Here is a 16,837-nt window from a genome sequence, read left to right on the forward strand (position 1 = left end):
ACCCGTAGTCCTTTATCTAAAGAGTTCAAGCTCCTGACATTCAGCGTGCCTATTCTAATGCCCTTAGCTGCCATAAGATTAGTCATTTACACCACCCACTGACCACCGGCATTGAGCCACATGTACTGCAGAACAATTTGACAAACTGAACTCATGTATTAATTTCAAATTTTTTCCACCACCACCCCACCCAAATACACCACCTCCCCCCACCACCGCCCAAACCAGGGTTTAAGGAGCAAGTCCTCTGCGATGAAAAGTGGGTGTACACTGCCCCCCCCCCCCCCCGGTCTCTCACCTGACCGACACCCTACCACCCCGAGTCTCTCACCAAATCATTATCGTTTCTTCCCATTTATACATTAAAAATAGAGTAAATTTACCAAAAATATTGACATAAGGTACGTTTTGTACTTTTCCCAAAACCACATAAGGTATTTATCAGATATATCGATCATAACAATTTATACTTTGCATTTTTAATCAAAAACTGAGCTCTCAAAACTCAACCCCTTCTTCTGGCTGAATTACTAATCCCAAATAAGAGAAACAGAGAAGAGCCTTACAATTTACAAATAAAACCAACACAGGAAGAAGAAACATCAAGAAGAAAAAGGGAAGAAAACAATAAAAAAAAGGGAACAGAATTCAATTCCTCTTTAAAGAGACTACTGCAAATCAAACTTAGTAACTACAGCGTGCATTGAAAATATAAGCCTTTACTCGCTTCCCAAAGTCTTCAAAAATTCTTGTGCCAATATCTCAGAGGTGAAAAAACGAGTTTGTTCTTTGTATGTCACTTTTAATTTGGCAGGATTAAGGAGAAATGCCATAGCACCTTTGGCTTGAAATGATACAATCAACTGACGCAGATGCCACCTTTGTTGAACAGTAGCAGGGCAGTAGTCGGGTCGAACAAAGAATTTGCAGGCCATGCCGGTATGCCGCTTATCTGGCTTAGCCAGATCGTAGATTGCCTCATGAAGCAAATAAGTATTGATGCAAATAAAAATTGCCTTGGGATATGTATTAGTGTCTGTTCTCAAATCATTTTTCTGCTTACGCTGGACAAATGGGAACCTATGTGCCAGAATGATTTCAGTCTCCCAGTTCCAATCATTTAATTCCAGGAATGCTTCCTTAAACATTGCGATGATAAATTTTTTTGTGTCCTGTCCTTCTTTAGAATCCGCAACCCCGAGCACGCGCAGGTTGTTCCTCCTTGAGCGGTTCTCTAAATCTGTCAGTTTCCAGTCAACATCCACCTTAGTCTTTTGTAGAGCCTCGATGGTGGTCTATTTAGCTAAGGAATCCTCAGCTCCTGAGATCCGCTCTTTTGTAGAGCCTCGATGGTGGTCTGTTTAGCTAAGGAATCCTCAGCTCCTGAGATCCGCTCTTCTACTTCAGCGACTCTTGTATTTATCTCCGCTAAAGATTTAACAACCCTTCTGACAGTGTTCTGCAGTTTCCGTACAGCGCCCTGTGTGCGCAAGCCTTCAGCTTTCGTCTCAGCCCGATGGGCCATAATATTCTGATAGATCATTTTTAGGGTAACAGGGGTCTCATCATAGTCATCCTCATCTTCATTCCCTATAAGCGGTGTATCTTCCAGACCTGTGTCCCCCAGTACAGCAGCTTCCCATCTAGGTTGAGTGATTCCGGCAGACAGAACATGTGAAGGGCGTTTTCCTGAATCTATAGGTTTTTTCACTGTTCCTTGATATGGAGATTGCTCTGATTCAACTTCTTCAGCCTCATCCTGACCATCCCCCCAATCGCCTGTTGTACTAGACACATCTGTATCGTCTCCATCATCCTGCGCAGAGACTACAGATAGATCAGACATTGAGTAGAACTTTCCTTCTGAGCCTGCATACTCGGGCTCGCTTCCCTTGTCATTTAAGGAGGTGCTATTGGCAAAAATTATGGAAGCACCACTATCAACAGTGAGTTCATCCACTATTATTCCGTCATCCCTGATAGGTGGTTGTTGTATATCTGCATCAGGTTGGCCGGCATAACCCACAGCTAATAGAGCAACTGGAATCGAATCGCTGGTTTGTAATGCCATTTTTCGGTGGTGTTGTTTGGGGGTATCTCTTGTTTTTAGATAGCCCTTGTATTGAATGAACATTGATTGCCTTATAATTAATTTTTGTGTTATGTGATTGTTTTTTTCAATAATTTGCTTCATTGGATTTGATTATTCATGCTCGTACTCTATCCCTTGTGAAGCCCTGTTGCCGTTCTATAGCAATTAACCTGTTAACCAACATCAGTTAATTAAATATAATTTAGTTTGATTTATTAATTTATTTGTTAGTTTGAGAGTTTAATATAGCGCTAGCTAGACCCGAAGGTATCAAAGCGCTTTACAACAGTAAATGTTCACAGCGAAGATAACAGGTCTATACAGAGCATCTGAGTCAGCGCTCTTTACAACAGTAAATGTTCACAACATAGATAACAGGTATAGTAGACATGTATTATAGCGCTTGCTAGGTACTAGAGGGGATTTATAATACTCCAATAACATTATTTTACATAGTGCCCTGGTTAATATATACTGCAATATTTCATTTTAATGTGCTATTTATTTCTTCGTGATTATAGGGTCTGATTAAATTTACATTGCGAAGAAATAGCATGTATTTTGAAAACCAGTTACATACCTCCATGCAACACTCTCTGTATGAGCCGGGCATGTTTATTGCTGCATCTTTGGTCATTACTTATACAACTGTGTGGTAATACCAATAATATAAGCCCAAACAAGAAGGGACCTAATGTGCAAGGACGGACAAACATGCCTCGCATTGTAAAACGTGACTGTCCGACGACAACATTCTTCTGTGTAAAGCATGTGTAAAAATGTTTGTGGGACTGTCATTTAAAATCAACCTTCTTGGGACCCTGGTCTTTTTAAGGCCTTTTGTCAAGTGTTGCAGAACAGTACTCCAACACGCGTTGGTTTCATCTATTTCAATTGCATTCTCACGAACAGTGCCGAAGGAAGGCTGTACACCAATAGTTAATGAGTAATTTGCATCAATATGTAGATTGCTGTTCTTGTGTGCATAAATCATAATTGCACTTCACAGACTCTTTGCATGTAGCCCGTAGGATAGATGCTTATGGTTATGTTTGGGGAACCTTGGTACTGTAATGTAGATGTTGTTGAGGTTGGGAGAGCAGTTGAAAGAGTAAACCATGAGTTAAAAACAAAAACAAATGGCGAGTGAGAGAAAAGAGTATTGTAAAAGGCACTCAATTTGCACAGTGTTTCATTTTTGTTTTCTTTATTTATTCTTTTTTTCTCTCCAGCGGAACCTCTCCATTAGCTTGTCTGAATGCAATGCTTCATACTAACACACGTGTGGGTGATGGAACTTTCTGCAAAATTCCTGGCAAGTCGGGACTCTATGCTCTTAAAGTAAGTAGATTAATTTCTGCCTCTTGAATGTAAAGTAAAGGGTTTTAAATTTGCGTTCTATGTTAGGCATTTCTCAACTTTTAACAAACGTTTGGGGGGGAGATGGGAGAAGTAAATGAGCTGATCAAATGTCACTGATTTCAGATGTCTTGATAAATATCAGGTGTTTTACATTGTGATTTGTTACACCGCGGTTTTTACAACCTGTTGTACAACCCATTGTTTTCCCACATTGTACCTTACTATGCAAATGGGCTGGTAAGTATTGTCTTCTTTTTCCTAAATGTTTATTTGCCGAAAACCCCTAAACCCCTCTTGTGTAGTGAGTGTGTATTTTTTTAATATATATAAATATGGATAAAATAAGTATTTAAAAAAACCTCTCTACCCTAAGCCCTAAAAATGTTTTTCTTAAATGTAATTTCCCCCTGCCCAAACGCCAAACCTAAATAAACCCTTAATAATCCTGTACCCCTACCCTTCTCTCAAACCTAAAAACCCCTTGCTAATCCCTTTCCCTTCCCATTCATGAACTCTAAACAACCTTTCCCACCCTTTAGTCTTACCCTTTCCTTCTGCCCCTAATCCATTCACTACCTATTTCCCCTAACAACCCCTACAACTTTTTTATATTATATTTAGATATGTAATTGTGTGTTTTTGCACATACATATGTACACACCCACACACACATATATATATATATATATAAATGTATATACACACACATACATATATACGTACACACACGAATATACTTATACACCCACACATACATATATATATAAACAAACACACATTCATATATATACACACATAAATATCTGTGTGTTTACTAGGTCTTTTTTATTTTTAAAAAGTACCTGCGTGGTTATGTACAGCGTTGTATAGTTACCATTCAAATAAGCTGCGTGGAACTTACCTGCATGGTAAAAAATGTGTGGTAAAGGTGCTGGGTAAAATATCTAGCTTGATAATTGACGTGTAATGAGTGTATGCTATGCATGTGTTTTGGAAAACAAAATTAGCACAATCTTTTTGTTTCCAGAGCCCATGATATTAGGATATGCAGCCAAGATTAAGGTTTAATTTCTAAGACATGCAGGGAAATTGGTTCTCGCTCTAGGGCAACAGGTGTGGTGTTATCAGATTCCCAGTCTCTTCCCCTCGCAGAGTGAACAGATTAAGGTAGAAGAAGGACTTAATATAGAGCCAACACACCTTCTGTGTAAATGTACACTCATTTTGACTCATTTTCCGTGATGTTCTGTCCTCGGTTAATCCAAAGGAGTCATGAATAATACTGATCCCCTTCTATCCAAAGAGGCCAATAATGGCTATTGTCTTTCTGTTGAATACTAGCCTCTCTTCCTTCAGAGCTACCTTGCCAGACCCCTAATAGACAAGTATTTTTGCAGCATTATATGTCTTCAAGGTTCACATATGCTTTGCAAAATTCCATCATCTAGTGGTTGGGTTTGAGTGGCTTTGTTTTCCTAAAAGCTTTTCCGAGCTTGTGGTGGGAGTCGACATAGGCGGAGCCCCCATATAACGCTAACCGTAATCCCACAATATGAAGTTCAGTACCCAGCATATAAAGGTCCTACAATATGAAGCCAGGTACCCAGCATGTAAAAGTAGCTTCCAGAGCAGTAGCTTTAACATTCAATGAATATGACGCAAAACTTCGAACTTGTAATCAAGCAGAAAGAACAACATTTCATAAAATGTTGTGATGCATAGCCTAGCCTTTTTTTTATAGAAGTGCAGCTGGCATATCGCCACACGTCTTTCTGCACACCAGGAAGCTGAGAAATCTTGGCCTCTGCAGAAATACCCAAGATGTAGAAAACTGGCATCACTCAACTTGTTTGTCTGGAAACTAGGACTCCTCTGAACATAGGTTTAGGTGAGGAGCAGCGTGGCAAGGGCCTAAGAGATTATGGTACGCCTGCCCGCACCACTGAGACTCGCCTGGGGGATTTTGTTTGTTTCCATTGGCAAGGGGGGCTGATAGCCTTAATGAACTTGTCCTGCTGGCACTGTGGGCCCCCACCTCACCCCTTCTACCCCCTACAAACATCGACAGCACACTGTGGTCCGAGAATAGTGGCCAGACCCAAGTAGGTCCCTGGCCCTTGGATGGAGCGGAGGGGGCCAGCCGCATTGTCCACTGGTCCCCCTGGAACTGCTTAATCTTACACAGCACTGGGAGCGGATCGAATGCTCAGCTACTGAACTCTGCACTTCGGACTGAAGTGAGGAGTGGCGTGAGCGGAACAGGACGTGGGCCACGCTTTGCGGAGCGTGGATGCGACCCGTCGGACTACGAAGCCTTAGCTGACAGACTTTAGTCCCACCTTCGGGGGAGCTCTACTCACCCCATCACATAATACCCTCACCCCACTGCCACAGAGTGTGCCTCCTCTCCCTGGAACGTGGTTGGAGTCTAAATCTGAGTGGTACCTACGGCCCTGTCAATGCAAGCAGCCCAACAGGCTACAACAGAGGACTCTGGCCTTCCACAGGTCTAGGGGCTGGTAATGCATTGGTCACGCTTAGGTGAGGCATAGTCTGGGGCCCTAGGTGGCACACGCTGGCGGCTTGAATGCTGTGAGAACCAGCGAGGACCATTACCTGATTCTTCGCTCTCTTGCCTTCCTTTGTAAAGCAGCTTTGCAAAGTGATTGTCAAGTTGTGTAACAGGGCTGTGTGTTGTGCTCCTGATGGCCAAGGACAGGGAGAACTCGTGATTTGTGTGTTTGGGCTATTCTACAGGGCTGGCTGGCGGTGTGGCACAGCCTACGTTCCTTTGCTTATCAGTTGCTTCAGCTGTGAAACTGGTACAGGCAGGTCCCAGTGCACGGTGGAGGCTGGTGTTACAACCCTGTCGGTTTCAGAGGGGAACCTTGATCACCAAGATACTACTGACTGCAGCCATGGGTTGCACTAGGAACTAAGCAGATAAACTGCCTTCACATTCTCAATCCAGGTCCACTCCTTCAGAGAGCTCCGTAACGCAGACAACTGAGGATGTTATCCCCTCCATCATAATAACATCCTAAATGGACAAACTGGGTGTCATTCTTCAGGAAATATGCAATTCACGCATGGCAATAGAGAGCCTATTGGCCATCACAAAGGATATTAGCATTTCCAAGGATGACCAGTGCAAGTTGTCTGACTGAGTCAAAACAAGTTAACTGACCCTCTCCACACTATCACCATGTCAAGCGGACCACTCATCACAAAACACGCACCTGCGTCAGCAAATCGAAAGGCACCAGGACCGCACCAATGATGCGGAGGTGAGAGCTTGTTGAAACGATATACGTATTGTAGGTGTTCCGAAGGATGCAGAGGGCCCTCATGTAATCCAATATATAGAGGACTGGTTCCGTACTTTAGTGGCCCCGTCCAGGCTGTCTCTCTTGTTCACAGTGGAGAAGGCACACCGGGTCCCCACAAAACAGCCCATACTGTGCACACAGCCTGGGTCCATGGTGGCCAAAATCCTCAACTTTAAAGACTGGGACGCTCTGCTGCATGCAACACTTGAATGGGCGGTCATCCTTATGGAGAATGTCCGGATTGCCTTGTTCCCAGATTGCATGTGCTTCTCGTTCCAGGAGGTAAAAAATAGCTCTGATCGGTCGCCCTTCAGTACGCCTTATTGTTCCCTGCTCAACTATAGGTGATCCACGAACAGCACGCTTTCTTTTTTGATTCTCTGAAAAATGATTGGAACTGGCTGGAACACCACTTTCCAGATCCACTGTCATTCTGAGCCAAGCGTGCACTGCGGAGAAGATAATGGGGTGCCCCCAATCGGGGCGCTCGATTGTGGCTCCCGCCCCACAGCAAGTCCCTGAGGGGCAGCATGCAGCAATTTTTCTCAGCGGCCTCCTTGAGACTCAACAAGAAACCCATCGGCTCCAGCTCGGCGCAGGGCACTATCTCAACTCAGACTCTGCCAGCAGTATGGCCCTGTTTCTCCTGATCACCCGGCATAATGACATGATGCATGGCTCGCCGGGCAGATGGGCGTGAGTAAAGTGTATGCAATGATGCCTTTCTTTTCAGACACTGTCTATAGCACCGGGTCTTTGACTTCACCACCTAATCTCAAACCACCCCAGAGGTACAGAACTTCATGCACCTTATGCGAAAGGAATTATTTTTCAATGATTGATATGTTATTGCTGGTTATTATGTGTGATCTAGTGCCGACTAATTGCTGGCCCAAGTCTTCAGGGTTGGGAGTTTACTGTTTGATACTGTCACCTATGTCACCATTTGGGGGCGACTGCCACACATAATGCAGGGATGGCTAATGAGGGAGGGGGAAAGCCCTTGGTTCAGAAAAGATGACTACAATATTGAATGCCTACAACATCATAACTTGGAATGTGCGTGGATTGTGATCTGTGTATGAGAGACACAGGATTTTGGAACAACTAAATAGGTGTTGTGCTCACATAAAATTCTTGCAAGAGACCCACCTCACCACTCATGAAGTCCAGAAGTTGCGTAGAAAATGACGAGGGCAATTATTTCATACCTCTTATGCTACCTTTGCTCAGGGCGCTGCAATCTGGCTCTGGGCGGCTTTCCCTTTTGCAATCCTAGACCCCAGGTTAGATTTGCTGTGAAGTTAAGGCCTAGTAAGGGGGAAACTGTACGAAGCACCAATTGTATTTGGGTGCATATATGCACCCAATACAGAGCAGGATGTTTCTTGTCCCATCTATCCTCAATACTGGCAGACTGGGCTTCGTATCCCTTGATACAGGGAGGTGATTTTATAATGCAGTCCTAGATAACTACCTTAGATCGTTCTCATCCCACCTTGCCTGGCGCTGCACTGATACATCAGTCCAAGGCACTGAAACAATGGAGGGAGGGTTGGAATCTTTCAGATATATGATGGAGTAGGAATGCTGCAGTGATCGAATATTCCTACTTATACCTCCATGCACTTCACTCTCGCCTGGACAGCTTTCTCTGTCCCATCACGCTCCTACCTAACATGATACACGCCGCACACTTAGGGAAGACCATTTCCGATCACATTTCTGTAGAAATAATACGATTTTGGAGACATGTTTTGGCCCACATGGCGCCTGCAGCCAATGCTCCTGAAGGATGTTGTTTTTAGGGAGACACTTGCCATTACTATAGGTACGTATTTCATGGAGAATTGTGGCACTGCCTCTTCTCCACTAGTGGAGTGGGAGGCTTTTAAGGTCTTGTGCCTTCCAGTTTAATGATACTCCAATAGTACCACATTGTGTTTCATAGATGTGGCTCTAGGAAAATCCTTGACGGCCCTACAATTGGCCCAATGGGGGCCTGCAGAGAGTGAAGCCCTCCTTCAGGAGGAATACCGGGGCCTCCACTAGAAACTTGTGTCCCTAGAATGGGATACTTTGGTGAAGGGTATCAAAGCGCTGGATATGACTCCAGACAGCATCAATTGAATACCACTTTATCATGATCACCTTGAATCAGGTCATTCTGATAATATCCCCCATTTCACCAATCTCATATGCTAACGACATTTCAGAGTTTTCTTCAGGTTGGTAACCATGATACATGGTTCAGGAAGGTCTACACCTCTTCTGCTAGACCAGAGATGTCATCACTTTCACCTCCTCATACATACCCTTAGAAACGCCATATACACTGCCTGCGGCCCACCACATACATCGGATCCCCGGATTAGGTGACAGTCTATAGGTTGGTTGGGTGTGGGGGATATAGTTCAATGCTTATTTCTTTAATGCATAATATTTCAACTCTTAAGCATGTACAATTTGAATGATGCTCTCTGTAACACTCTTTCATATGCTATGTGCCATCCTCCTATCAGTCATAAATGTGAGAACTGTCATATCTTTGAAAATTGCAATAAAGATTGTGTTTAAAAATCAATAATACATATAAATATTCAAGAGATCAATAATTGGATTTCATCATATTATGAGATACTATATTTAGACTTGCACAGTTTAGAGTTTGCCTTCGGTAGTAGGTCTTCATCAGTCATTGAATAGGGTATTGACCAACGCATTTTGATGCAGGTTTCACTTGCTACAAGTGTCCATGTGATGCTGCAGACCAATAGCGCTCTTCTACATCCTTGTGTATTGTGGTCAGGATTGTCTTTGTGTAATCTTGTCTCTGCCTTCACAAAATGAATGAGACTGTCAGTCCAGCTCTAGTCACTGTCCTTGTCCGAGCCATTTTAATTAATTTGTTGTATTTGCTTCAGCTTTTTTACACCTTGGTCCTTAAAGATACTTGGTATGTAGTAACAAAAGATGAAGGTTATTATAGTTCAAGATTGTATTAGGCCAAAAATTTGTCCAGAAAGTAACAGCTGCGGCTGTTTCCAAGTTTGTCGTAGTGATCTGTTGTAGCCCTTCATATTAGCTGCGGCTGTTTCCAAGTTTGTCGTAGTGATATGTGGTAGCCCTTCATATTAACATCTGTTGCAGTCTTTACTGAGAACCCTGTATTCATGATGTAGGGATAAGGTATATACCCACAGATTTTTCTGGAAGGTAGCGATCAGTAAAAATGTAGTAGATTTCCTTCACCCGGGACCTTGTTTATACTAAATAATTAACTACATACAGACCATCACTTCATGGTAACCTAATGATACACTCTCACACTACGCCCAACTCTCGTCTGTTGGCTCCCCAACATAAGCTCAGTCTTCCTTTTCTACTTTTACCCTTCCTGTATTCTGCACCCCAACATCTTCACCATTGATCTTTGCTGTGAGGCTCATTATGCATGTATAGAATGAAGTACCACTGCACATGGAAAAATATATTTGATGGTGATTGAAGCTTTCTGGGTAATTATTGATCATTAGGGATTCAAGAGGGTCAACTGAAATTAAAGCTGCCCAGCACCTTTCTTAGCAATATCAAAAGGCACAGCTTGATTAAAACAAGGCACTTCCCGAAATTGTTGCCAATTCAAATCAACTGCACTTAGGTTAGTCGCACATTTATTAATTACCTTTGGGAATGTATGCTAAAATATGTAGACAGAGTTGGTCAACAGGCTATCCAGAATCCACAAATGAGCTAATTTCTCAACATTCCTTCTCACATAAAATGAGATCGGCTTAGCAAGTTAACAACAAATGTAACTTTGTTTTTTTAGAGACACATTGAATCCTCTTTGGTTGCGAACCTTAGAATTGGAGGAATAACATGCCTTTTTGTGGTAAATAGAATTCGAGAATACTGCCAAAGGGTAGGGGCTTGAAGTGCTAGTTTTCACTTGATTTTGGATGCATGGATGATTTGTCTCCTGACAATTCAAGATAAAGATGTATGAAATGTAAAAGCATCTGTGTTTTTTTACTCCCTACTAGGGGATATTCAAGGTATGTGAGCCGATTGATGAAACTCCTGCTGAAGAACCATTGCCACAGGTTGGTACTGTTGTCATATTACAGTATGTTCGCTAAATCCAGAGTGTACCTAAAAGGACATATTTTCTTTTATTTGGCTCCTCATTGTATTGATCCACAAGGCACAGAAATGCAGAGAATGTGTGTTAATTAACATGCTTTACATTTAAGGGACACAATTTGGATGTTATCTGTATTAATATATTCAATGTTTAACAGGACTAGTTGCCCACAGATAATAAGCATTTAAAACTGCATTCACAAAGCACTTTGTGCATCTTTATTTTATAATGGTACACAAAGGTAAGAATATGTAGTGTGAATAGCAAAGCATGATTTACAGAATCTGGATTTGTGGTTATTTATGCCTGCAAATCCAATTTCTGAGAATCCAGTTGTCTGTTGAATCTACATTAGTCAAAATGGTTTAGGAGTGGAAAAAATGTAATTCTGAGGGAAAGATACAGGTCTTGGCCAGTGAGAAGGAAGTCAAGGACCACAGCCTTAATGTGTAGGTAGTCCTAAACCTTCCCACCAGTTCCAGTACAGGCACCCCTTTTTTTTGATTGTGGTATAGATTAAGGAATTTCTACAGAGGAATAATAATTTCACTGGAGAAAATAGAAATTGACCATGACAATCTGGATTCCCACTGGCATACGCATGTGTTTTCGATTTGATAAATCTATAGCTTTACGATTTTGGGGACTTACCTTTACAAAAGGCTTGTTTTGATGAGCAAATCGAGCTGAAACATATTTAATTCCTCTCTTCTGCGTTTGCTTTGATTTGGGCTATCAACATGCACCTTTAACAGCTTTACATGTGACACCCACTGATTAATAGTGCATCATTTTTTCTCTGGTTGCTATTTCTGAATATTAAGTTTTTTTGGTTGTTTTGTACCTTTCTTTAACAGAAAGAAGAATCTACCTGCTCAGATGAAGGAACGTTGGAGATAGGATGCGAGTCCGAGTTAGATAGCACTGAGATGGCAGACTCAAATAATAGTAATAGCGAAGAAAATGGAGGTAAATAGGATGAATGCCACCTTTACATAGAAAACTGCTTGAAAATGTCTTACATTTTCTCCTTTTGCCTAAATAGGAAAATCATGCATATCTACATTAGGTTTCTGTGAGAGGCACATGGATGTTTGCAGGGAGCAGCAAGTTGTTAGTCTTGTTCTTCGATCCGACCTATTTAAATGCCAAATCTGGAAACATTTTAACCTAAATGACAGCTGGCAGTGATACCTTGATTAGCTTTGGTAAGCAGTACCAATGGCATTGTAATGCTTTCCAGCAAAGGCACTTCATCCTCCTTCTGAAGGCAGTGGTTGCCCCGTGGGTTTTGTAGAAATCCCTATTGAAGCCCAGTTGTGAGACTGCCACAAGAGTCATTAAGAACTGGGTAATTAGCTTGCTCCAGATCCACTTATGAAAATTCTGATTTTATTAAAAAACAGCGTGTGTCCTCTTGTTTTTTTACTGCAGGTAAAAAGACTGGGACCTGAAAGGGTATACAAAACACATTATTTAATTTGAAACTCTGTTGTAATGCTTTCTTTTCTCTTTCCCTTTTCAACCCCAAAGTTCAATTTTCCATGTTACAAACAAGTTAAATTCTCAAGATAACCCTCATGCCAGCTATCTTGTTTGAACACTCACATCAAAATACATCTCTGAATGTTATTTAACCTGCTCAGGAGTTAATTGTTTTTATTCATCTTATTAGGATACATTCTAGATTACTCTTTTTATACAGTAACCTGAAGTAAAACATATTTCTCAGTGTCCTATAAGTTACTAGATATGCGCTCAGTTATTTGTATTTTTCACTTTACATTTTAGTACCCCAAGGTTTTTGACTATATAGCTTTGGGATGGCATTGGGGTCAGTCAGTCTTATATTGGTGATGAATTAGAGAACACAAAATGTTGTAGCACGTTTCCAGAGAAAATCGCTGAAAATATTTTTTTCTGTAAAGATCATGCCCATTTTCACAAGAGGCTTCAAAATTTGTGCATGTGTAGTCATTGTGAAATCTTTATATTAAGATTAGAAAGTATGTACTAAAGTCAGACAACTATTTTATAGTTATACAAAACAGCAATGACTTTCTGCATTTTTTGAGGACCTTGCTTATAAAAAGTAATAAGGTGTAAATATACTTTTCATGCAGCTGTCCGGTGTGATGATGCATACTATGCTTAACACTCCTGACTCTACTCTATAGTTCAACAGTGTATCTTTCCTCTTTGTGTATGATTGTATTGTTTGTCACTATGCTGCTCTCTGTAAACGTGTTAAGCACTCTGATACCCGAATGGTTCAAGTTCCCACTGTATACTAGCACATAAATAAATACTATGATAGTTACAACTCTTTGATAACACCTTATATACACTGAATCATTCTGGGGCTCTCAAATTGGTAGTGTTAATGCTTTAATTGGGTATGCACAGCATGTGTATGAGAAGCCAGTTTGTATTGTGAGGTATTATCATAGCATAGCGCATAGGTGTGTCCTGAACTTTTTACAGTGTTTACCAATTCTAGATTCACTTTTTGTGAATAATTCTGCAACCTAATGGTTGGGTCTTGAAACTTTCTTCAATATATTTTTTTTCTTTTAGGCATCAATAACAGGTGGATCCTGTACACTGACAATATTGAGCATAAGTTATGTTGGAGGTGGTTGTTGTTTACTCGTATTGCTTGTACTACGTATGGATTGGGTTAAGATATGCACAAGGGTATGTAACTGTTACCACGGATTTTTTACAACGCATACCATTACCACGCATACATTTACAACGCAAGTCATTTTATAACGCATACCTTTACAACGCAATACGCTACAACGCACATACTATTACAACGCATACCATTACAACGTAAGTATTATTATAGGTAAGTTTATCTTTTTTTTAAAACATTTTTTAGTGGTATTTGGTTATGGGGTGCAGGGGTATTTTTACGTTTTAGGGCTAGGTATGGGTTTTGGGGTACAGGGGTATTTTTAGGTTTTAGGGCTGGGTTTGGGTTTTGGGGTACAGGGGTACTTTTAGGTTTTAGGGCTGGGTTTGGGTTTTGGGGTACAGGGGTATTAGGTTTTAGGGCTGGGTTTGGGTTTTGGGGTACAGGGGTATTTTTAGGTTTTAGGTTTGGGTTTTGGGGTACAGGGGTATTTTTAGGTTTTAGAGCTGGGTTTGGGTTATGGGGTACAGGGGTATTTTTAGGTTTTAGGGCTGGGTATGGGTTTTGGGGTACAGGGGTATTTTTAGGTTTTAGGGCTGGGTTTGGGTTTTGGGGTACAGGGGTATTTTTATGTTTTAGGGCTGGGTATGGGTTTTGGGGTACAGGGGTATTTTTAGGTTTTAGGGCTGGGTATGGGTTTTTGGGTACAGGGGTATTTTTAGGTTTTAGGGCTGGGTATGGGTTTTTGGGTACGGGGTATTTTTAGGTTTTAGGGCTGGGTATGGATTTTTGGGGTACCGGGGTATTTTTAGGTTTTAGGGCTGGGTATGGGTTTTGGGGTACAGGGGTATTTTTAATATATATTTACAAATACTAAAATTAATTTCATTAATATAATTATTAATAATTAAATAATTAAATAATGAATAATTAAATATTACAAAAATAATTATTTAAAATATATATTAATATTATATACTTACCTATACTTACGTTGTAATGGTATGCGTTGTAATAGTATGTGCGTTGTAGTGTATTGCGTTGTAAAGGTATCCGTTGTAAAATGACCTGCGTTGTAAAAAATCCGTTGTAATGGTATGCGTGCTAAAAGTACGCGTTGTAACATCATATATCCATGCACAAGACATGAACAAAAACCTTGATTGTACTGCCTTAGATTTGAGGAAAGGTATGCTTTCGTCTTTGACCCACAAGTTTTGGTGTTTAAGTACTGTCGTTTTCCCAGTCTTAAGCGAAGTAATTTAGGCCCTAGTTTTATTTGTTTCATCTATATGGTGTTTGTGCTGCGCCATCGTCTGAAGCCTACTCACCAGAGTCAAATTATCTGTCAGTTTTGTTGGTACAGGAGGTAATGTCAGCTTTTTCACTCTGAATTGTTTTTAAACTCCTAGCCAGATCAGAGTGTCTACTGCAGGCGTCTCCAATGAGTAGCTTGTGAGCTACTGTTAGTTCTCCAGCTACTTGTAAGTAACTGTCCTGTGTGCACCGCCAGACTTCTAAATAGAACCTTTGTTTCTTAAAATTAACATGCGTACCAACATTGTGTATTCTAGACAAAAGTGTGTGTATTTTCAGAACTCATGAGCTCATGTTTGGAGAAAAATGGTTGAATTTCCAAAGTATATTTAAAGCTGATTTGTGACTGATAAATTATATGAGGAGACCTATTACTATTATCATTACTTTTGTCCCAGGGGTTTTGCACCTATGGCTCTTTTGAAAATTAGACTACATAATCCAGTGTGTAGTAACCGTATAGCTCTTCAATCCCTGGTGGCACAGCAACCAGGATAATGTGTTGCATGGCTAAACACTTACAAGGTCCCAAAGGCAAGACCTGTTTGCTATGCCAATGCTTGTTTAAAATTATCGCTACCCAAGGTCCTTGTACACCATATTGGGTTCCCTTGTTTTGTTTAAAACATGCTGCAGTAGCTGGGAAAATTCATTGTGATGTGCGTTTTTCTGATAGATCTGATGAGCTCCATTATTGAAGGCAGGCACCTAATTTAAAACTGCAGCAAATATGTGGGGCCAGGCTATATTAGGCAGAGCATTGGGGCAGCCATTTATGTCATCCTGCTTCCTATTTGATGCAGCAGTACAAATAAATTACATTACTGGCATTGCAGACTTGGCACACCTTCACAACATTTCTGTTTCAGTTTTTTGTTAGCTAAAAAAATGTATTTTTCGTGGTCATGTTGTTTCACGTTAACTATGTCTCAGTTTCAGGTTGTAGCCAATGATAGTACTGTAGGATTTCATTATGATTTCTAATGCGTCTACATTTCGCAGTTCTATAGTAGGTTTATTCTTTAGATTTGATTCATCGTGCTAGCTTTTAGTTCATATACTTTTAAATCTTGATATGTTTTATATCTTGAACAGAAGAGTTTTGTTGGATTTCAGTTTTGAAACTGATGATATGTTGCTTTGAAACATGTGTTTGCTGCTTCTACTTGCTTAGTAAGTTTTGATTCTGTGACTTTCAAAAGAAATGTTATGCTTAGCATTTGTTGTTTTTATTTGTTTTCAGAAACATGAGAATAGACAAATAGTATGACTGTATATTGTATTTGATATGTCTCAATACACATGCCCCATTTGTAGCTGAATTGCTCCATTTTTTAAATTACTTTTTTAGTTTGCCTGAAGGAAGTTTCTGATGAAGTGTCTTCCGGTCGAGACTCCAGCCTTTCAAACTCAGCAGTACAAAGCAAACTTGTGTCTTCCTTCCAGCAGCACACCAAAAAGGCATTGAAGCAGGTACTTTTTCAAAGGGAACTCCTCTTGAAATTAAATTAGATATATTAACTTGTTTCATAATGTGTAGACTGGTAATCCTGGAAGAGAATCATTTTTGAGTCCTGGACTGAAATATTATTTATTTCAGTTTTTACAGGACTTCACATCGCTCAGAATACTGAATGCAAGGTATGGAAACCATTAAGGTCTCATAGTAATATTCTGTATACAGAATGGTAAGGGAATGTTGATTCAACCTTGGAGAATTCATTTTTAAGACAATTCAGAAGCTAAGATCTGATTGAGGAGGTGTGAACTTCGGTCTGACCCACAAGGTTGTTGTCCCCTTTCAGAAGGGAACTGTTCCTTGTAAACAATCCTAAACAAATCTGAAAACATGACCGATATTCAAAATGCGTTTCTTATTGGGAGCAAAGTCCAAAAAATGATAAAATGGCACAAGTAACCAAGTATTTATGTATTTATTAGAGGTTTTA

The 16,837-nt window shown here is 40.6% G+C and overlaps 1 protein-coding gene across 1 annotated transcript in view; it reads left to right on the plus strand.

The window, feature by feature from the left end:
* The window catches only part of ASXL3 (ASXL transcriptional regulator 3), a 319,112-nt gene that overhangs the window by 129,683 nt on the left and 172,592 nt on the right, over window positions 1-16,837 (plus strand). The window contains exons 3-5 of the mRNA XM_086965699.1: window positions 3,325-3,433; window positions 11,788-11,899; window positions 16,240-16,361. Of these exons, the coding sequence (XP_086821825.1) occupies window positions 3,325-3,433; window positions 11,788-11,899; window positions 16,240-16,361 (343 nt within the window). The remainder of the gene's footprint in view (window positions 1-3,324; window positions 3,434-11,787; window positions 11,900-16,239; window positions 16,362-16,837) is intronic.

Source organism: Lissotriton vulgaris, chromosome 4_1, assembly GCF_964263255.1.
Source record: "Lissotriton vulgaris chromosome 4_1, aLisVul1.2, whole genome shotgun sequence".
Taxonomy (NCBI): Eukaryota; Metazoa; Chordata; class Amphibia; order Caudata; family Salamandridae; genus Lissotriton; species Lissotriton vulgaris.